The sequence below is a fragment of the Plecotus auritus genome, assembly GCF_963455305.1.
Source record: "Plecotus auritus genome assembly, chromosome: 5".
NCBI lineage: Eukaryota > Metazoa > Chordata > Mammalia > Chiroptera > Vespertilionidae > Plecotus > Plecotus auritus.
Genome location: NC_137776.1, coordinates 152,819,253 through 152,841,259, shown reverse-complemented (window position 1 = coordinate 152,841,259; position 22,007 = coordinate 152,819,253). Strand labels below are relative to the sequence as shown.

At 33.5% G+C, this 22,007-nt stretch overlaps 1 protein-coding gene across 7 annotated transcripts in view; it reads left to right on the top strand.

Annotated features, from left to right (window-relative positions):
- The window catches only part of AGTPBP1 (ATP/GTP binding carboxypeptidase 1), a 105,515-nt gene that overhangs the window by 58,933 nt on the left and 24,575 nt on the right, over positions 1 to 22,007 (top strand). For 6 of the 7 annotated variants that reach the window (XM_080668553.1, XM_080668554.1, XM_080668550.1 and 3 more), the window contains 7 exons: positions 1,805 to 2,520; positions 3,955 to 4,038; positions 5,594 to 5,680; positions 5,765 to 5,913; positions 17,195 to 17,282; positions 19,171 to 19,315; positions 21,732 to 21,885. In XM_080668553.1, coding sequence (XP_080524679.1) covers positions 1,805 to 2,520; positions 3,955 to 4,038; positions 5,594 to 5,680; positions 5,765 to 5,913; positions 17,195 to 17,282; positions 19,171 to 19,315; positions 21,732 to 21,885 — 1,423 coding nt within the window. The remainder of the gene's footprint in view (positions 1 to 1,804; positions 2,521 to 3,954; positions 4,039 to 5,593; positions 5,681 to 5,764; positions 5,914 to 17,194; positions 17,283 to 19,170; positions 19,316 to 21,731; positions 21,886 to 22,007) is intronic. The other variant, XM_080668552.1, reaches the window with a different exon arrangement.

The window sequence follows — 22,007 nt, the reverse complement described above, 5'->3', positions numbered from 1 at the left end:
GGAAGGGGAGAGACACAGAGAGAGAAACATAGATTGCTTGCCTCCTGCACGTGCCCCAAGTGAAGATAGAGCCTGCAGCGGAGGTACGTGCCCTTAATGGGAATTGAACCCAAGACCCTTCATCCACTGGCTGATGCTCTATCCACTGAGTCAAAACTGGTTGGGGAGGTCTTAAATTCAAGTTATATGTGGGCAGAGTTTTAAGAGCCAAGTAGTTTTGTGTAGTTCAATGAGGAAAATTATTGTCTCCTTCCTACCTGACATTTCCTACAGTCACTTTTAGCATGTTTTTGAAGTTAATCCCCATATTTCTAAGTAATACTTACACTGCCATGTCTTGACTTTTTTCAATTTTTGTTCTTTTTTAAATTTTATTTTTGTGTATATTATCATGTTAAGATAGGCATCTAGTTCTTTTCAGCCTTTCTTTTCTAATATTTACATTTTTAGGTGATAAATTTTATTCTAATTACTGTTTTAGCTATATCACATAAGTATTGATTTTCAGCATTTTTATAATTTTTGTTTTGAAACTTTATTTTCATTATTTTTTTTCTTTGATTCATTGGTAATGTTAAAGTTGGCTTTTTAATTTCCATTTTTTATTGATTTCTAGCATATTGTTGTAGGATAAGAGGACATAATTCTTTATTCTTATAATCCTTTCACATTTTTGAGGCTTATTTTATGGTTTTAAATATGGTCAAGTTTTGTTACGATTTCTTGTGTCCTTGAAAGAGTTCTGTGGTTATATGCCTATTAGGAAAAGATTGTTAATCATGTTGAGAACTTCTTTTCTGTTTCATGGAGTTTTATTCCTATGCTATCAATTACTGTGCAAAGTATTTTAGAAATTTCTGTGATTGTGAATGTGTCTCTCTTTTAGCAGATCTATCAGTTTTTTTTAAATATGTTTTGAGGCTTATTCTTTAGTATATATAAATGTAAATTGATTTCCTTTAGAACTTTTTATCATTATGAAGATACTGTCTTCATCTCTAAGACTTACTAGTAAAAGGTTTTAAAAATATTAATGTAGTTAAATTAATTTTGGTTATTTCCCTGGTACCTGTTTGTTTATTTTTTTCTTTATTTTTATTGTTGATACTATTACAGATGTCCCTATTTCCCCCCTTTTTGCTCCCCTCCACCCAGCGCCCGCCACCCTATCCCCTTTTTTTTTTGCTATTAACACTTGATTCTTCTAATATTCCACGAAATATATTTATATCATGTTTATTACTTGTATTGACAGTCCTCTCTCCTTTGTCCTTAGAAGAATGTAAGCTGCAAAAGGGAAGAGTTGTTTTCTGTTTTTCAAAAGATGGGTCTTAAGTTCCTGAAACATTGCTTGGCACAAAACAGACACTTGTAAATATTTGTTGAATTAGAGAATAACAATTTGTGTTTTCTTTAAGAGGATTTTAATGTGTTTTTACTTTTCTAAGTTTCTCATGTTTTTGTTATATATAGGCATTATTTTTGTAATAGAAAAAGTAAAATAAGTATAATGAATTTTGTTGTTAAATACAGGATGGGGCAAAAATAGATTTACAGTTGTGATTATGTGAAACACAGAGTTTATTGTATTATTATTAATTATTGTATTATTTTCCATATGAACAACTGTAAACCTACTTTTGCCCCTCCCCTGTATTGTGTCCTTTGTTAGCAAAATTAAAATATATCCGTCTTTAAAATTTTAGGTTTCTGAAGAAGCATATAAAATGAATACGGCCTTAGTTTTGTTTATACATTTTAATATTTAGAGATAAAAGATTAAACATCTTTTTTATTTTCAAAGGACTATGACTTAATCTCCAAAGAACCAAAGCCATTAGTATTTGAGGGAAAAGTACGTGGTCCAATTGTTGTGCCTACAGCAGGAGAGGAAGCAGCTGGGAATTCAGGCAATTTCAGAAAAGGAGTTGTAATGAAGGAGAATGTGTCTCCCCTGGGAGATGAAGGTGATAAGAAACCTAGCTTTATGGATCTGGCAAAAGAAGATATTAAAGATAATGACAGAACATTACAGCAACAGCTAGGTGATCAAAATAGAACTATTTCATCAGTCCATGGCTTAAACAATGATATTGTGAAGGCCTTGGACCGAATTACATTGCAGAATATTCCTTCTCAAACAGCTCCAGGTTTTACTGCAGGAATGAAGAAGGACTACAGCCTCCCTCTTACCGTAGTCACATGCTCTAAAGCATGCCCACACGTGGCTGCTTGTGGGAATGTTCTGTTTGAGGGAAGAACAGTTCAGCTGGGGAAGCTTTGCTGCACTGGAGTCGAAATCGAGGATGACGAAGATACTGAGTCTGCTTCATCAGTGGAACAAGTATCAGTTGAAGTCTCTGATGGACCAACACTCCATGACTCAGACCTCTACATTGAGATTGTGAAAAATACAAAGTCTGTCCCAGAATATTCAGAGGTGGCTTATCCTGATTATTTTGGTCACATTCCGCCTCCTTTCAAAGAGCCTATTTTAGAAAGGCCTTATGGTGTACAAAGGTGAGTTGCAGATTCCTTCTTCCTTCTAAACAAGACCATTGTCAAGATATGAGGCACACTTACAAAAAATTGGGTATTTAGAAAGAAAATTACTCTGGATTAAAGTTACTGTAATTTTTATCCTGTGTTGGGAATTTTACATTGTTTTGAAATTATCCTTAAGAGTTTAGTTTATTTTATAAGCTCATTACTTATTCATGTGAAACCAGCATAATACACCTGACCACATCATGGAAGCACAGAGCATCACGAAGGGGACTTAGTTTGCTGGGAAGGGTGTGTGGGAGTGGGCCCGTTCCTTGGCACCTCCTGGTTGTATCACAGACTGCACCATCCAGAGGCAGCTGGCTTCTTGGAGTGCTGGAATAGCCCTCAGAAAGCACAGGTGCAGCTATTACGAGTTATTGTTGTCAGTCTCACTCTGCCTAATTTATAAACTAAACTTTATCCTAGGTGTGTATGTAGAGGAGAAAACATATATAGGGTTAGGTACTATCTGCGGTTTCAAGCATCCCTGGGATCTTGAAACGTCCCTCAGACTAACTACTCTACTCTGAGAAGTAGCTATGTATTAGCTAACACCAGCAGGCACCTTCCCACTATGGCTTTTGTGACCAATCTACCTGCAGTTCCAGGCACCTGGCTTTCTGATCCAGATCTATTCTGTTTCAGCTACAGTTTGGTACCACTTTTGGTGACTGTTGTGTTCCTTGGCTTGAATATTGATGGGAAGATTGTGGGGTCTCTGAGTGGCTGAATCTTCTAGAACAGTGGTAGGGATTTTAGGAATTTTCCAGTAAGTTGGTGTCTATGTTGTTGGACTGAGTCAGGGGAAGGTCAGGCCTAGAAAATCCTGGAGCTGCAGGGGGTCCGCCTTCCGCTTCCTGACACAAGTGTTTCCCTCCCCTGCACATTTCCTCTCCAGCTGTAGAAGAGAGAATGGACTCCGCAGAATGTGCAGGCCGGTTCCCAACTGCATTTTAGCTACATGTCAGTGAGGGTGGGTTTAAAAAATCTCTTTCTTATATATAATCTCTGGCTTTTCAGATCTTTACTGCTTCTAATAATGCTGCTATTATGTATACAAAATTATTTGCCTAAGAGCTAGAGAGTGGGTCCACACAATTTCTATGTAACAAGGCATAATAGACATTCAAGATTTAAAAAAACGATTGGAAAAAAACATAAAAGAAATGATTGGGCTTGTAACTCTAATATACATGGTTATTTTCTAGAACTCAGACTTTAAAAGTACTGAAATTTGTCTTGTTATATAGTTATAATTTTTTCGTATGCAAAATTTATATAGAGGAATGGTCATCTTTAAGAAATTTTTATTATTTTATACTTTATTTTTATCCAAAACTTCTGGAGAAAGTTGTGCCTTGGCATATATCAGTGAATTTTGGTCAAACGTCTCTTTTATGATTTCAGGACAAAAATTGCCCAAGATATTGAGAGGCTAATACATCAGAGTGATATCATAGATCGAGTGGTATATGACTTAGATAACCCAAAGTAAGTCTGATTTTTTTGTTTGGTTTTGTTTTACTTTTATTAGTTTCATTTTTACTGTAAAATTTCAGTCTTATTTTTAAAAGATAAAGATTATCTTTTAACTTCCACCTAGTTTACTGTCACTACACTTTCAGCTTTTAGCAGGGATATAATGATAATGTAGTAATAAAATCATGTTTATTTACTTAAATTGAATATATCACAAGCTTTTGTTTGTTCTTAAGTGGACTTTTAATGGGTTTAATAAGGTAAAGGTCACAAATTGATGCTTAAAAATTAATTTTTAAAAAATTAAAATTACTTCCACTTAAGAGAGTGGAGCTGTCATCTGAAATTCTTGAATTTTGTCCTGTAATATTTAGCTTTCATATCCTTAGGACAGTAAGTTACCACCCCTTCAGAAGGATTACAAGTTTGCTAATCCTCCACAGTCCCTGCTACGCTCCTTTGTCTCTTACTGTTTATAATCTGCTTCAGTCCTTGAAATTACTTGCCTGACTGTGATGCCTGATGTAGTAGTGTCATTTACGGTTTAGGATTATCACTAATATCATCACATGTTAGGGTTTATGTAAAAGTAAATAAATGAAAATTACAAATTATGAATGTGACTATTATTTAGTCATTTGCATCATCAAATGAGAAATTTAATTAGCCCTCAGTGGATTTTCCCCTCCCCCTTAACATTGTAATATTTTTGGAAAATTTCACATTTTATTGGTCTTATTTGGAGAAAATAAAGCACTTTTCAAAGACTTTTATTAAAGGATAATGACTGAAGTTGAAATAATATTCTTAAAAATGAAAAACAAATCTCCTTATTTATCTCTCTTAGTTATTTCAACATTTGTAATTCTGTGTCAGACAGACGAGGCAGATGTGGTAAGAACAGAAACTCAAGAATCCTGAGTGTGGCTTATTTTTAACTGAAATGATTTTGAACAAAATCTTTGAGCTTTTTGGAGTTTTCCCCTATGAAATGTAGCTCCAGAAGAGCAAGAATTTGTATTCATTTAGGGAAACAGACAAATAACAGACAAAAAAGAGTATCTGGCACCTAATAGGTGCTCAGTAAGTATTTACTAAAGTAATGAGTATGTAAAATGAGGATAATACCTTCATCTTTCTAGGTATTAGGAGATAATAGATAATGTAGTTATCTAAATTTAAAATAATATTTTACTTCAGAACTGCTTAGTTAGAAATATTAGTACTCAGAACAGGTCATGTGCATTTTAAAAAGTAAGTCTGGCTTTTTTTATATGATTACTAGTACATATTTAGAAATGACACTTATTCACTGAGGCAAAAATTCTTATTTTTATTAACATTTGCTATCAATGTAGGAACAAATCTCTACTTGTAATTATAATGTTTTCTATTAGCCAGAGTTTGTATTTTGCTTGTGTTGGTTATGTTTTTTGGTTTCAAAATAATAAGGAAGGTGAGATGGTAAGGATGTATTTTTAATCTGTAGTGTATTTTTATGTTTATTATTGCTTACCTTCTTAAAGGCAATGTATTTTATTATACTTACTTGAAAATTTTTATTTAGTTATATCATTCCAGAAGAAGGAGATATTTTGAAGTTTAACTCCAAATTTGAATCTGGGAATCTGCGCAAAGTAATTCAAATTAGAAAGTAAGTCATTTAAAATTTTCTCATTTTGTATGTGCACAGATACTTTCCTCATTTTCATCAGATTTCTTCATTTTCTATTTTCAGAAATGAATATGATCTTATTCTGAACTCGGATATAAATAGTAATCATTATCATCAGTGGTTTTACTTTGAAGTCAGTGGAATGCGGCCAGGTGTTGCTTACAGGTTTAACATCATTAACTGTGAAAAGTCCAACAGTCAGTTTAATTATGGTAAGACCGATTTTTCCCCAACTTAGAGGACACACAGGCCAAGGGATAGATAATTAAAAAATAGCTAACTTAAAAAAAAAGTTTGTGTTCTTTTGTTTTCTCTGGTTCTCAAAATTCAGATGTTATGCAAAATTTGACATAGACTAAGCTTTGCATTGTTAGTAACGAGAGTTATCCTTGTGTGGAGGCAAGCCCTTTAAAATGTAATGAGTATGGTTGATTTCATCCAAATTGAATGCCACTATAAATGTCTCATGTGTGCTGCTCAAGTTACTCATGTCAGTTCATCCAGAAGAGAATTGCAGAAAGCAATCTTTTTAAACTTTTTATTTTGAATAGATTCATAGAAAGTTAAAAATTACAGAAGTTGTGGAAAGGTTTCAAGTTATCTTCACTAAGATTCCTCCAGCGATTACATCATACATAACTGTAGTCCAATATCAAAACCAGGATTTGACATTGGTAAAATGTGGGTGCATAATTCTGTGCTATTTTATCACATTTGTAGATTACTGTAACTGTCACCACAATCAAGATACAGAATACTTCCTTAACCGCATAGCCTGTGCCTTCAGATTTCACCATTCAGTATGATGTTAGTTGTAGGTTTCTGTACATTTTTTAAATCTACTTGAGGAAGTTTCTATTACTAGTTTTCTGAGACTTTTTATTGTAAATGGGTGTTGAATTTTGTCATATGCTTTTCTTCATTAGTTGATTTGATCATGTGATTTTTCTTCTTTAGCCTATTAATATGACATGTCACATTGATTTTAGAATATTGAATCAGCCTTTTTTATCCATGTAATAAACCCCTCTTGGCCACTGTGTATAATTGCTAATATTTTGTTAAGAATTTTTATATTTCTCTTTAGGAGGGATATTGAGCAATAATTTTCTTTTTGTTTTGTACTGTATCTGGCTTTGGTATGTCCTGGTGGTACTGAGCTTATAAAAGGAGTTGGGAAATGTTCCCTCCTCTTATTTTCTGGAAGAGCTTGTGTAGATTTAGTATTGATTCTTAAACATTTGGTGGAATTCACCAATGAAATTACTTGGGCCAGAAGATTTCTTATTTGGTAGTCTTTTAACTTAGAAATTCAGTTTCTTTCATATAAATTATGTTTTATTTTGAGTGAGTTGTGGTAGTTTCTGTTTTTAGGAATTGATCCATTTTTTCTAAATTGTCAAATGTGTGTTAGTTGATCGGAGTGCTACCTTGCTGTCTTTTTGATGTTGGCAGGGTCTCCAATGATATCCCCTATTTCATTCCTGATAATAGCAATTTGTGTCTTCTCTGTTTTTCTTTGTCAGTCCTGCTTGAGGCTTGTCAATTTTATTGACGTTTTCAAAGAATCAGCTTTTTGTTTCATTGGCTTTCTCTACTGTTTCCTCATGAGGCATTTTTTAAAAAACTGGTGTGCCAGCAAAAATATTAAATTCATAGCCTCAGTTAAGGCTATGTATTTAGTACTTTAAAAAATATAGCCCTAGCCGGTTTGGCTCAGTGTATAGAGTGTCGGCCTGCGAACTGAAGGGTCCCAGGTTCGATTCCAGTCAAGGGCATATGCCCGGTTGCAGGCTTGATCCCCAGCAGGGGGAGTGCAGAAGGCAACTGATCAGTGATTCTCTCTCACCATTGATGTTTCTATCTCTCTCTCCCTCTCATTCCCTCTCTGAAATCAATAAAAATATAAAAAAACAAAAACAAAACTAAGAGTTCTTTGTCAGGCATCAGTCTTTATAGTCAAATATATCAGTGGAAGATAATATAATTGTAAAAACTTAAGAACAGTCATTTAAAATGGAAACATCAATTTTCAAGTGTTTAATCTGATAATTTTGGGGTAAAAGAAAATAATTCTTTATAGATATATTTTGTCTGACAAGTTGCAAAATCTCAGAGGTCTCAAGTCATTTGTTGTAAGGATGAAAAGCTTTTAACAACTAAGGAATGAGAGGCCATGTTATTTGTTTCAAATGTTTTAACTTGTTAAAAGCATGAATATGAAGATGCTCTTTAAGGAGGCGTTTCTGAAAATTGAACCTTTCAAGAGTTGAAGAGGTTGTTCCCAATTGTCATTATTTATGTGGAAAACAGGAAATTATCTACTCTAATCACTTTACATGTATGGCATGAAAGCTTTAGTCAGATTCACTAATTTAATGTACTAAGTATGAGAAGATTAGGTAGCATAATATCTGGTTTAGTTATATTTAAAATTTTGAAATAATCTAATTTTAAGAATCATCTCTGATTATATTGATTTGCATGAATAGTAGTATGAATATTCTTGGTAATTTATTTCACATTCTTAATTTTTGATTTTTAGGTATAAATACTAATCATTGAATGCCCTAATTCTTAGAAACATTTGTTTTTTGACCTTAAATGTTTGTATAACTTTAAAAATGACCTTAATGGACTCATTAAAAATACCTCAAACAAGTAAAGAATCTTGTATTTTTCCTATTTAACTTGTAAGTATAATGCTAACATAATATTTTAGAGGAGAAAAAGATAAATAAATGTAATTGTATTTGTATTTTGAGTGCTCTTTAAGAGTAAAACATAAAGGCATATTTATTGCTGAAATGATAATCAGTATAATTTTTAAACTGTAGTGCTAAGTAAGGTAGATGGTATTTTTACTAACTATATATACTTTATAAAATAATACTCTTACTACTTTAAACTTTATTCAACATTTAAATTTTTTAAATTAAAAACATACATTTGGAATGTTTTTTTTTTGTTTTTAAAAACTCCATACATCTATAAAATAATCTCTTCCTCTAGTGCCATTTTTAATTTAAAATGAATATAATTCTGCAACTAAAATAAAGCAATGAGATAGATGAGTGCTTTATTTTTAAATTTTCCTTCTTCCTTACCTCTTGCCCATTAGATATTATTATTTTTTTAATCCTCACCTGAGGATATGTTTTCATTGATTTTAGGGAGAGGAAGAGAGAGAGAGGGAGCGAAAGGGAGAGAGAGAGAGAGAGAGAGAGAGAGAGAGAGAGAGAGAGAGAGAGAGAGAGAAACATCACATCGATATTAGAGAACTATTCATTTGTTGCCTCCCGTATATGCCCTGATCAGGGATCAAACTCAACCTAGGTATGTGACCTAACTGGAATTTGAACTTGCAACTTTTTGGTGTACAGAATGACGCTCAACCAACTGAGCCTCCCACCCGGCCAGGGCTGGATATTCTTATATGTGTATCACACTTTTCAAACTCATTTTGTGGAGAATTTAGAAAAGAAATTGGTGTTAAGAAAATAAAAAACCATCAACAATGCATCATCCAGAGATAATTATTTTTACATTAGTTGTTTCCTACTAGGCATTTTAATAATGCAATATGTGATTTCTGTGTATACATAGTTATATACTTATTTAAAAAATGAGGCTGATAACCTATGCAAGTTTCATAATCTGTATTTTAACCAAACATATCAACATTTTTTTCTGGTCATTGAATGTTTCTGAAACAATTTAATGGGCATCCTATGGAGGTATTGTAACTTATTTATATAAACCTTTCTTTATTGGACATTTATGTTGTTTCTAATTATAAAATTTTCTATTTTAAATAATGCTGAGATAAACATTATACTAAATCTTTGTGTATATAATTTTTAGTTATCAACTCACAGGAGTGGAATTTTTAAAATCTATCTGCCAGCAGTAAATGTGTTTTTTTCCTGATTATTAAACAGTGGGTCTTTAATATAGGAAGTTGGTAAATTAAAAACAGTTTAAAAGACTCTTTTAGGAAGGAATGAGAAGAGAAAATGTACTGTTTAGCATTTTGTATCTATCCCTAAATTGACTCACATTCACATAATTTCAAATTTCAATTTTACTCTTTTATAGAGTTAGAATTACAGTAGTAAAGCTTATTTGTAATAATATATAAATATATTTTATTTTATTGATTTTTTTTAGAGAGGAAAAGAAAGAGAGAGAGAGAAACATTGATATGAGAGAGAAATATCTATCAGTTGCCTCCTGTATGCCCTCTATTGGGGATCAAACCCCAACCTTGGCAGAATTATTTGATACATAGAAATTTTTCACATTTTTATATTATCTGTTAACAGTATAAAGTAGTCATATCTATTCCATTCAGTATCTTTTGCCCTGAATTCTATTTTAATATTTTTTTGTTTTGAATTTGATTGATATCTTTGCATCTTATTTTTTGTAAATAGAGTTTGCATTTTGTTGTTTTACCCTTTTAATATGTGATTTTTAGCCTGTTAAAATTTTTCTTTATAATTGATTTTTTAAATGCATTTTATTTCTTGTACTTCTTTATAATATCTGTATCTGTTATTTTTTAAGAGACTTCAAGGTGTAGTGCAACACTTCTTTGAGTTGTGGAAATCTAAAATATGTATATAAAAAATAGGTCATGAGGCATATTTGGATTTTTCTCAGTCTTGCTCTATCTGCCTTAAGTTTAGTATGGATTCCTCCCAGATTCTAACAAGAAGTTGTCTGTTGATTTTCCTTTTTCTTTCCACATATTTTTAAACATTTAACTATGAAGTTGTTATAAGCTATAGAAGCAGCTATTAGGTAGATGTAATTTTTTTATGAAACTCTATCATAAGATTTAAGTTAATACAACATAGAGCAGATTTTGGTTTGTCATAACATGAATTGAGTTAGAAAAAGGAAGGGACCAATATTTTAGTAAATTAGAATTCAACATTTTAAGAATTTATAACTAGCTGTGTAGTTAATGTTATTATCAGATTAATTTTGAAGTCACTTTAAGAGAGGATACTGATGACTAAAAATATTTGCAGTAGAACTTCTTCAGCTGGAAGGATTTATTTAATTGCCATACGTGATTGATATCAGGAAATAATAGTAATTAGAAAAGTAGCTTATTGTTTGAAAATTATTTCTTTTCTTGATTGGGACATACTGGTTGGTGGAGTACTTAATGTTGGATTTTAGCAAAGGTGCCTTAAAGAGGTCTTGTTCTTTGGCAGTTCCCCCCAAAACAGGCTGAATTACTGCTGCTTTTGTTTCCCAAGTTGTCCTTTTCTGGGAATATTTAAGGGAATTCTACTAAATACTTAATTTCTTTTCTCCCTTCCTTCCTTCCTTCCTCCCTTCCTTCTTCCCTTCCTTCCTCCCTCCCTCCCTTCCTTCTTTCCATCCTTCCTTTACAAATGAATGATCTTGTCAACTTACATTTGAGAATTTATGACACTGTATAATAGTGCTATATGGTATCTGTTGTAATCCATGACTTCTTACCCTCACCCTCAATACTTGAAAGGGGTTTGCTCAAGTTACCACTAGATGGCAGTCTTGCATTTTAGTAAAACTTGAAGCTTTCATCACAGCTTCCTCTCTGGCACTCTTGCATTCTGTTTTCCTCTCCCATTCCCTTCACCCTCCACTGTTTCCCATATAAATAGGATTTTTAGCAACCGTCATATATAAATTGAAAATTGTAGAACCAGGCAACAAAATGGAATTTTGGAGTCTAGTATGTAGGATTCTAAATTGCCTACATTAGTTAATTGCATACTGTGAAGTTGAGCTGAGCAATCTCTTGACTAAGGAAGTCTTTCTTCCCTGACTCTCCAGACTGGATTAATCCCCTTGATAAATGTTCTTTGTAATCTTTTCCTTTCAGGGTGCTCTTTACATCTTTATGTTGTTATTGTGTGTGAATGATTAATACCTTCTCTGCCTACCCTTACCACTTGCTTGTAAATTTCATAAGGTCAGGGAAAGTGTCTCTGTTGCTGACCACTGTATTTATACCATGGCATTTAGTTCATATTCAGTAAATATTTGTTAAACGAATGAGGCAATGGATAGATTATCTGGTTTCCTATTTTACTCAGTGGCTTATAATTTCTTTCTATCATTATTTATTTGACACCCAGTTGCCCAAGATTTGGCCAATGGGATATCTTTTATGCTGGCTTATGTGTCCTTTCGACATGTCCCCATCGGATTCAAGTGACTGCTGTTAGCCTCTAGAGTGGACCAAGAATCTGGCCTTCCTCTTTCTTAGTATAAATCTCTGTTGTACTAGCCATGTGTTTTTTCTCCATAGAGCCACTGAGCCCAGAAAACATATGCCACTTGTGATAGGTGCCCCTAAGTTTATTCAGGCTCCATTTTAAAGTTTTCTTGTTCCTCTGATCTGTTAATTGAGGGTATTAGCTTCAACTTGAAAATTTTGTGAGTCAGTGATTCATGGTACATTTGATGATTAGTGCTTAAAACACCTTGTCTTTCTTTGTATCTGCACCTGTTGTTGAGAATGTACTCAATACAACTTTGGCCTTTACTTGTGTAGTATTAGAGGTTAATGTCATTGGGTGTTAGCTTCACTGTGGCAATTTAATATTTTGATTGTCTATATTCATATGACAAGATGGGAAGTTCTTAGTGTATTTGTTTTATGCACATCAAGGTTTTATTCTTTGGCTAATGACTACATTAATTATTCAAAGATAGTTTTTCTATATCACATTGAGTAGATTATAGTTTATTCAGCCTGAGTTATCTCATTTGATTGATTCTTATTGGGCACACTGTTTTGTTCATATGGTTTTTATTATAGTCAGAATTTCCAAGTATAGCTCCCTTCACTGCCCAGAATTAGCTTATTATTTTAAAAGTAATGTAAGAATACATTGTCTTTTATATAACTAGAATACTTCAGATAAATCTAATGTGCCCTTTGACCTCAGCCTGAATCTTGTTCCACCTTGTTATAAACAACCATTATGAATTTTGTGTGTCTGGAGGAGGTTACAGTTTCAATTTGAAATGGCTCACTGAATCCTAGGTAGAAATAAGAAAGACAGGGATCTTTTATGTACCAGTGAAATACATGAGTTTCAAGTATGAAAAAAAATCTTCACATACATCCGCTTTAAAACAACTGGTTAATTAAATAACGATAATAACAGCAGCTAATATTTATTGAATATTCATCATGTACTAGACCTTCTTCAAGTGCTAACAGATGTTATGCTCTTAATCCACACAACAAATATTCCAGCGCAGTCGTTACACTCATTTTATAGAGGGGAAACAGGTGTAAGTGGTTTAGTAATCTGCCCAGGATCATGCACCTGATGTGATGAAGTTGGAGTTCAGACCCGGGTAGTCTGGTTGCAGATCATGTACTCGTAATGACTTTGTTATTCTGTATGTGAAAAAATTAGTATTGGACTTCTCATTTGTGGCGCTGGGAGCGAGAAGACAGCTAAATAGATGTCTTTTGCAAAATATGTAATTTTTTGTCACTTCCAACAAACTACATCTTTGTGTATGTAGAAATCAGAAAATATGCTACCCCTGAACTATCTCTGGGAAGAATAAACGAGGAAAATGGTCTCAAGATACAAGACTTGGAATTTATAAAATGTGTTAAGTAAAAACATTCTATGAGAGTGACATGGAAGAAGTGAAAGTTAGTTTGGTGGGATTGCTTAGTTATTATTTTTATGTAGTATCAGAGAAATAGTAATCATAAGTATTATGATGGAAAGCACAATAGAAAACTTTTCAAATCAAAAGGAAATGTGGAGAAATGCAACCAAACTTGTAAAATAAAAAGGTAAAGAAGGAGAAGAAATATTTAATCAATAGTAGAAAGAAAATAAGATGGAAGGAATGAAATGAAATGTGTATCTGTCATTACTAACTATGAATGAGCTAAGATGTCCTCAAAAATCATGTATTGAGAATTACATAATTAGGGGAGGAGGGTGGTGGGAAGAGAGCAAGATAATCTTTGTGTGTGTGTTATTTAAATGACAGGAAAGTTGAAAATGATTGGGCAGAGATAAAGTAGGCAAATGCAAATAAAATGAATCAAAAGTGGTAATGTTAATGTTAGACAAAGAAAAATTCAGGTCCAAAAGCACTGAATAGATGTGTATTAAGTTAAAATCCTTGAAGATGCTTTAATAACCACAATTCTTTTATAAATTGAGATAAAATGACATATAATTTGTAATGTATTGACACATTAGTTTTAGATGTACAACATGACAATTAGATAGTTATGTACTTGCAAAATGATCACAATAAATCTAGCTAATACCCATTATGACACAGTTTCAATTTTTTTTCTTGTGATGAGAACTTTTCAGATCTGTTCTTCTGGCAACTTTCAAGTGAGCCATATAGCAACATTAACTCTAGTCACCAGAGATTTTAGATTTCCTTGCCTGTGATTAAAAATAGTAGTAATCAACAAAAAGTCAAACAAAAATGGGTACTTGGAAATATGTAATAGTCTTCTAAAAACAAAAACCCAGAGAGAAAATTTAAAACTTATATTAGAAATTATCTAGAATTGTACTGGTCAATACGGTAGTGACTTGCCTTATGTGATTATTAGAAATTTAAAATCCAGTTCTTTAGTATCTCTCAGTTTACTTTCTGTGCATAATAACCATGCCTGGTGATTGGCTGCCAAATTGGGCAGTACAGATAGAGGACATTTCTACTGTGGCAGAAGGTTCAATTGGATCTAGAAAGTACTACACATTATAGACTTATGGGACATAGCTAACTGGTATTCAGAGGAAAATTGAAAGCCTTTAATAACTGGCATTATCTTATATAATAAAGAGCTAATATGCTACTTAGACTGAACAGCAGAACGACCTTCCAGACGAAGCCGGGGCTGCGAGGGCTGGCTGGGGCTGTGAGGGCCGGCTGGGGCTGCGAGGGGTTGCGAGGGCTTGCATGAATTTCGTGCGTAGGGTCTCTAGTCTATATAAAAGCCTAAGTGACCATTTCGACTGACAACCAGCTGGTAGCTATGATGTGCACTGACCACCAGGGGGCAGACGCTCAGCACCGGAACTGCGCCCTGGTGGTCAGTGCACTCCCACAGCCAACCTTCTGCGGCCAGCCAACCTCCCATGGTCCCTTCCCCTGGCCAGACAGCCTCAATTGCCCCGATTGGGACTGGGTGAGACAGCCCCCATCGGCCCTGATTGCCGGCCAGGCTGATGGACCCCACCTGTGCATGAATTTGTGTACTGGACCTCTAAGATATTAGAAAAACAAGAAGATAAACCAAAAGAAGAACAATTTTAAAATTAGAAATACTATTTTAAATACTATTTTAGAAATACTATTTTAAAAAATAGAAATAAAAATATAGAAGCACTGGAATTGATTAATAAAAAGTAATGATTCTGAACAGTCTATAACTGTTCTCGAGGAAATAAGAAATGTATTAGGTGCTATATTGAGATGCTGTTGCAGCTGAGTTATACTTACCTTTTAAAAAAATAGATTTTACTTTTATTCCAATAAATTACCATTAATATATTCATTCCAAAGCTAGTGTAATCTTATATCAATACCTGGTAAATCTAATTAAAATAAAAAAACCAATTTTTAGATGCAAAAGTCCTAAATGAGATTTCAGCTAATCTAATCATATGCTGTAAAACAGTGGTCGGCAAACTCCTTAGTCAACAGAGCCAAATATCAACAGTACAACGATTGAAATTTCTTTTGAGAGCCAAGTTTTTTTTTTAAATTTAAACTTCTTCTGCCCTGACCGGTGTGGCTCAGTGGATAGAGTGTCGGCCTGCGGACTCAAGGGTCCCAGGTTCGATTCCGGCCAAGGGCATGTACCTTGGTTGCGGGCACATCCCCGGTGGGGAGTGTGCAGGAGGCAGCTGATCGATGTTTCTCATCGATGTTTCTAACTCTCTATCCCTCTCCCTTCCTCTCTGTAAAAAAAATCAATAAAATAAAAACAAAACAAAACAAAACAAAAACTACAAAAACTTCTTCTAACGCCACTTCTTCAAAATAGACTCGCCCAGGCCGTGGTTTTGTGGAAGAGCCACACTCAAGGGGCCAGAGCTGCATGTGGCTCATGAGCCGCAGTTTGCCGACCACTGCTGTAAAAGAATAGTATCTCCTTGGAATACAAAGAATTCACATTAGGAAATCTATCAGCATAATTTATTGCATCAACAAATTAAAGGAGAAAAGTCATGTGATTCTGTTAGTGGGTGCTAAAAAGGCATTTGATAAAATAATTAAAACACGTGTAATAAGAATTATGGAAGAAACAACTTCAGCTATGGAAATGATCATAGCACCTACCACAGAGGGTTGTTGTGAGGACTTAGTGACTTAAGTTATGTAAAAATGCTTAGAGCAAGGTCTGGTGCATCAGAATTATTCAGTGTTAGCACTTTTATTATTTAAATGTGATAGAGTTGATTTGTAAAAAAAAAAAAAAGACAAATATTCTATTGAATGGCAAAACAGCTGGATTAAAATTATGAACAAGACAGTTCTGCTTACCACTATATTCAGAATCAGTTTGGAGGTTTCATTTCTCTAAATAGAAAATAAAAGTAGAGTAAATGATATAAATACTAAAAGAGATAAATATTTTCAATTTACAAATGGTATGGTTTACATACTTAGAAAACCCAAGAGACAACTAAAGACTAAAAAGATACACAGATAAGTTTAACAAAGTGGTTCTGTAGCAAGAAAATTAAGAAAATGATTATATCTTTAAGTTAGGATTTAAGGAAAGTCAAATCGCATCTCAAAAACGATCATCATTTGTAAAATTAACATGAATTTCATTAACTCCAGTTAGAAACCCAGTACATTCTTTTATGAAATAGGATAAGGTGATTTTAAATTTCATGTGGAAAGTATATTTCTAAAACTACCCAAGAAAGTATACTTTATACTTAATCCTATTTTTGTTAACAGTCCTTCCTTCTCCTCCCTGCTGTAATCACATTTGTATGGGAAAAAGGTTGAGGAAGAAAATAACCGCGCTATTTTGGTGGCATTTTTTCTTTTTCTTCAGTGTAGATAATCCTTGGAGAGCTATAGAGTTATTTCCTTTTTTTTTTTTTTTTTTAACTCTTTCACTTGTGTGTGTGTGTGTGTGTGTGAGTGTGTGTGTGTGTGTATAAATATATATATTCCTTTTTATTTTAATTGATCTAACATAGAAAAGTTAATAGAAAAAAGTTTAATGACTTTTCACTCATTAAAGTTGTAATCTATTTTATTTAAACTGGAAATTAAAGCATATTGATTGACTTACAGATTTTAAAGAAATTTCTCAGATTTAAAAAAAAATATATACTAAAATAATGGAAATGTGTTGCCTTTTAACTTTCTGAATATTTGGTGCTTTCTACAATGGCAAGATTAATTTTTATCTCAAATATTTGGAAAGAATTTTCTTTTTCTGTCTCTCTGTCAAAGGTATGCAACCACTCATGTATTCAGTTCAGGAAGCATTAAATGCCAGACCATGGTGGACTCGTGTGGGGACGGACATTTGTTACTATAAGTAAGTATTCTAAGACTACTAGGACATCAATTTACAGAAGGGGATATTAACTTCACTCTATTTCAATTTAAGGATTAAAAAGTAGAGTTGTTATTGCATTCTTTGAATTGTGGTGATATGCTTTAGTGTTACTTCTAACAGAATCCTTTAAAATTTGAGATCAGTTTAGGGGTACATTTAGTGGAAATATAGTTGATCCTTGAATAATACAGGTTTGAGCTGCACGGATCCACTTATATGTGGATTTTTTTCAATAAATACCTGTGCTGTTTTCCATCTGTGGTTGGGAGTCCGCAGACTTGGAGGGCCAACTATATTCATTCATCTATCCCATGTTACATAGGGGCTTGAGCATCTGCTGATTTTGGTTATCTGTGGGGGTCCTGGAGCCAGCTCCCCATGGATACTAAGGGACAACTGTTATATTGGGGAGTCAAAATGTATACTCTGTTTTTTTTATGTTTTGTTAATCCTCACCTGAGGAGTGGGGGGTTGAGAGAGAGAGAGAATATGAATCTATTGAAGGTGTGATGCTAAGTTAATGAAGACTATACCAATTTGAAAATTCCTTGAAAGTCTATGTATGTGTCTGTAGGCCATAGCTTTTCTTCAGTTTGTGGCTTAAATAACACAAGGTGATTTGGAAATTTAGAAATTAAGTTAATAGACAAAGCATTTTTAACTCATCATATGTCACTGCTATTTAAAGTCTGAAAAGTAAATTTACATTTACCAAAACAAATAATAGGATAATGAGACCTCATGTATTCATCACCTAGTTTCAATAAGTATGAACCCAGGTTAGTTTTTAGTTATACTTTCACCACCCCTCTACACTGAATTTTTGAAAACATTTCCAGATACCATATTTTATCCATGAATACTTCAAAGGTCTTTGTCTTTTAGATATATATATTTAAGAGAGTCTAATAACCACAATGTCATTATCACATCCAAGAAAAATCCTTACTATGATAAAATATCCAGTCAGTGTTCAAACTTCCCCACTTGTCTCAAAACAAATGTTACTGGTTTCAGTCCTTTGCCAAGGACTGCACATTGCATTTGATTTATGTTGCTATGTCTCTTAAGTCTCTTAATTTATAGGCTTCCCTTCTGTCTCTCTTTATTTCTCCTTTGTTTATTGAAACTAGATAATTTGTCACGTAGGATTTCCCACATTTTGGATTTTGCTGATTGTTCCCTTGTGCTGTTAATGAATTCTTGTAGTCTCGCCGATTTCCTATAAACTAATAGCTAGATCTGGAAGCTTGATCAACTTCAGGTTTGATTTTTGGCAAGAAAACTTTATAGATGGTGCAGTGAATTGGAAAACATATAATCTCTGGTTATTTCTTTTTTTTTTATCTTAAGATTGACTAGTGAATTCATGTATGGGGTGAAGCAAAAGTAGGTTTACAGTTGTGAGTATGGGCAAAACACAGTTTATTCTTGTATTATTATTAACTATTATATTATTTTCCTTTTATATATAAACAACTGTAAACCTACTTTCGCCCCACCCACTGATCCATCCACTGCAAAGGTGTTCATCAGCCTTTCATCTAATGGTTGTAGCAGCCATTGATGATCATTGTCTACCAGTAATGTGTTTGGCCATCAAAGAATGGGTTCTAAGACATTTATTGATGTGTAGGGTATTAACTCTATTTAATTAGTGAATCCAGAATTGAACAGTAATGATGTTGCCTAATATAAATTAATTGTCTTATTAGTATCAAGTCTATTTTTATAGAATACTTAAGTTGTGCTTTTCACAAACGATGGTTTTTCTCCCCACCTTGAAGTTCTATTTAATATAATAGCAAGGAAAAAAAATCAGGATTTTATGTGGAGGAAATAAACGTTTTATGCTTTTCTATTGCAGAAATCACTTCTCAAGAAGTTCAGTTGCTGCAGGTGGGCAAAAGGGAAAATCCTACTATACAATTACATTCACTGTCAATTTCCCACATAAAGATGATGTTTGCTACTTTGCTTATCACTATCCATATACATACTCAACTTTACAGGTGAGAACTCCTTAAGTTGTATTATGACTATTATTGTGTTACATGTATATGTGTCCGATAATAGGAGAAAAATTGCTTTAATTAATTTTCTTAATGAAATAAGAAAAAGATCCAGTGTTGAAGATTTTAGATAATAATACAACATTTGTTGAAAACATTAAAGGGTATAAATGAGGATGTAGTCTTTATTTTTATGTAATAGAAAGGAAAATTGACATGATTTTTACTTTCTATCTTTGGGTAGAAATCTACAGTTCTTTAAGATTCCATGATTTTCAGATTTTAACTGGATGAGATTTCCACCTGTTTAATGAGAAGCATTGGATCTGATAGAAAAATCTAACAGTAGAAAAATGTGGATGCAATTAAAGTTTTCTATAGGGAATTTATTTCTTCTAATAGTTTTATATGGAGTCCTAGATCTAGGTTGCTTAGAATTTGGGGTACAAGAGTTGCTTTGTGGGTTCTTTTGAGATTTTTGATTATTTGCACTGTAAAACAAAATAAAACAAGTGAATTCAAGTAATTACTGTGGTAGATTTACTCACAGAACAGAATGGCTATCCTACTGACCAAGGATCATGAAGATACCAATTTACCCAGAAAGGAATTGGAGCACTAGGGTTAGAAACAAGCTTCCACATGATTAGAGAGGGGAAAATGAGAGAAAAACACAGTCCATGGAGCAGCAGAGGTATCAAGGCTGAGGACACTAAATGAGGCTCCCTTTATTTTAATAAAGATTGCAATAAAGGTATAATCAGGTATCTCTATGAATAACATAGCATCAGAATATATATACTGTTATTTAGAGGGTTACATGTTAGTGTTCTTTACTGGTGTTTACCTTTTTGGTGTATGTTGAATTCCCCTACTTTCTTTCAATCCCATGACCTTTTTTCCCAGGCATTTGCATGTTTCTCACCTGGACTTCAGCCAACCTTTTTCTTACTGGTGTCCTAAAACTTACTTTTATCCCGTTTCCTCTTCGTCTGTCTTTTTTCCACACTATAGCAAGAGAGTTCTTTGATGGCAAATCTAATCATATAAACCCCTGCCTAAGACTCCTTCGTGATTTCTCTAGCCATTTGCACAAAGTCTAAAATTTTCACCAAGTCATTTCTTTGCTGTCTTCTACCATTTTTGCCATCTCCATAGACTGTGTGAGCTATTATTTACTTAATATTTATTATTAAATAGTTTTTAAAATAATTCACTCTTTAAAGTTTATCCACATCCTAAGTTAATATCCAGGGAATTGCAGGTTTAATGTGTAGACATTTTTCTAATTCACAATGAAATACATACCTATTACATTTTTTAAAGGTAATCCACACATCACTTAGTTATCTCAATTACCAGTAGTTCGTGTTCTTCCTGCACACTTTTCCTCTGCCTGTACCTCTCTCCTCTGTCATCTTCACTCATCCTTTGGTTCCCAGTTTAAATGTAATATTTCCCTAGGAGACCTTTCCTCACTGCGCAGACTCAGCTAGGCTCTCCTTACTATAAGCTGTCAGTGCTCTGCATTGTCTCCAGGTAGGGTCCATTCCTTCATGTTATGTTCTTGGTGCCAGGCATAGTTTCTGGCACAGAAGTAGTGACCACACAGTGAATAGTGATTACGTGAATAAACATAGGCAAAAGTGTGGAAACCAACTAAGTATCTTAAATAAGGGATTGAACAGTGTATGTTTGGTATGACCATATACTAATGTATTATATGGTATTCATAATTGTGAATATGTGTGTGTTTGTGTAAATTACTAAGGAATAAAAGCAGGTTTTAAAAAGTCATGTGTAATTATAGTTTTGTTTATGTACATTGGCATTTGTTAGTAGTAATCTAAATGATGCAATTATGGATGTTTAAATTTTTTTCTTTGTTCTTTCTGTATCTTCTCCCCTTTTCACGGTGAACCTATATTAATCCTGAAATCAGGAAAAGTTGTTAGAAACTTTGTCTGACATAATTTTTATTCTGCATGTTTTACATTGCTGTTGTAGGTCTATAGTCATTTATCATTTCCAAATTCAGAAGGCTTGGAGAACCAAAAGCTTTTTCATAGCCCATTTGGGCAGCAAAGTCTGGCCTAAATTGATGTGAGCCTGTTTAGAATATTGGTTTCCACTTAGAGGGACTCTATATATGTTTTGCTGCAGATTTAATAACGTGCTTATACAGGCTGTCTCTGACCCTGTTTGTGGTATTGCACATTTCATGGTATATGCACTGAATCTGTCTTGAGTTCCCCAAATACTGATGTTTGAACGACATCTGGCCTCTGAGGGTTCCAGAGAAAGGATTAGGAATCGGATTGACATTTAGTTATGTGGAGATCTAGATGCATTTATTTCTATTTTTCATAGGGGGTTTTAAAATAATTGTATATTTTATTTTTAAATTTTTATCAAGATGCATCTTCAAAAATTGGAATCAGCACACAACCCTCAGCAAATCTATTTTCGAAGAGATGTGTTATGTGAAACCCTGTCTGGAAACAGCTGTCCCCTGGTGACTATAACAGCAATGCCAGAGTCTAATTATTATGAACATATCTGTCAATTCAGTAAGTCTATCTTCTTCACTTAAAATGCCAGTAGTCCTTACTTATTTTCCTTTGCTTTATATATATCTGCGAGGGCAATAACACCAGGAATAGGCATCAGAGGTCTCGGTCATGTTACTGCC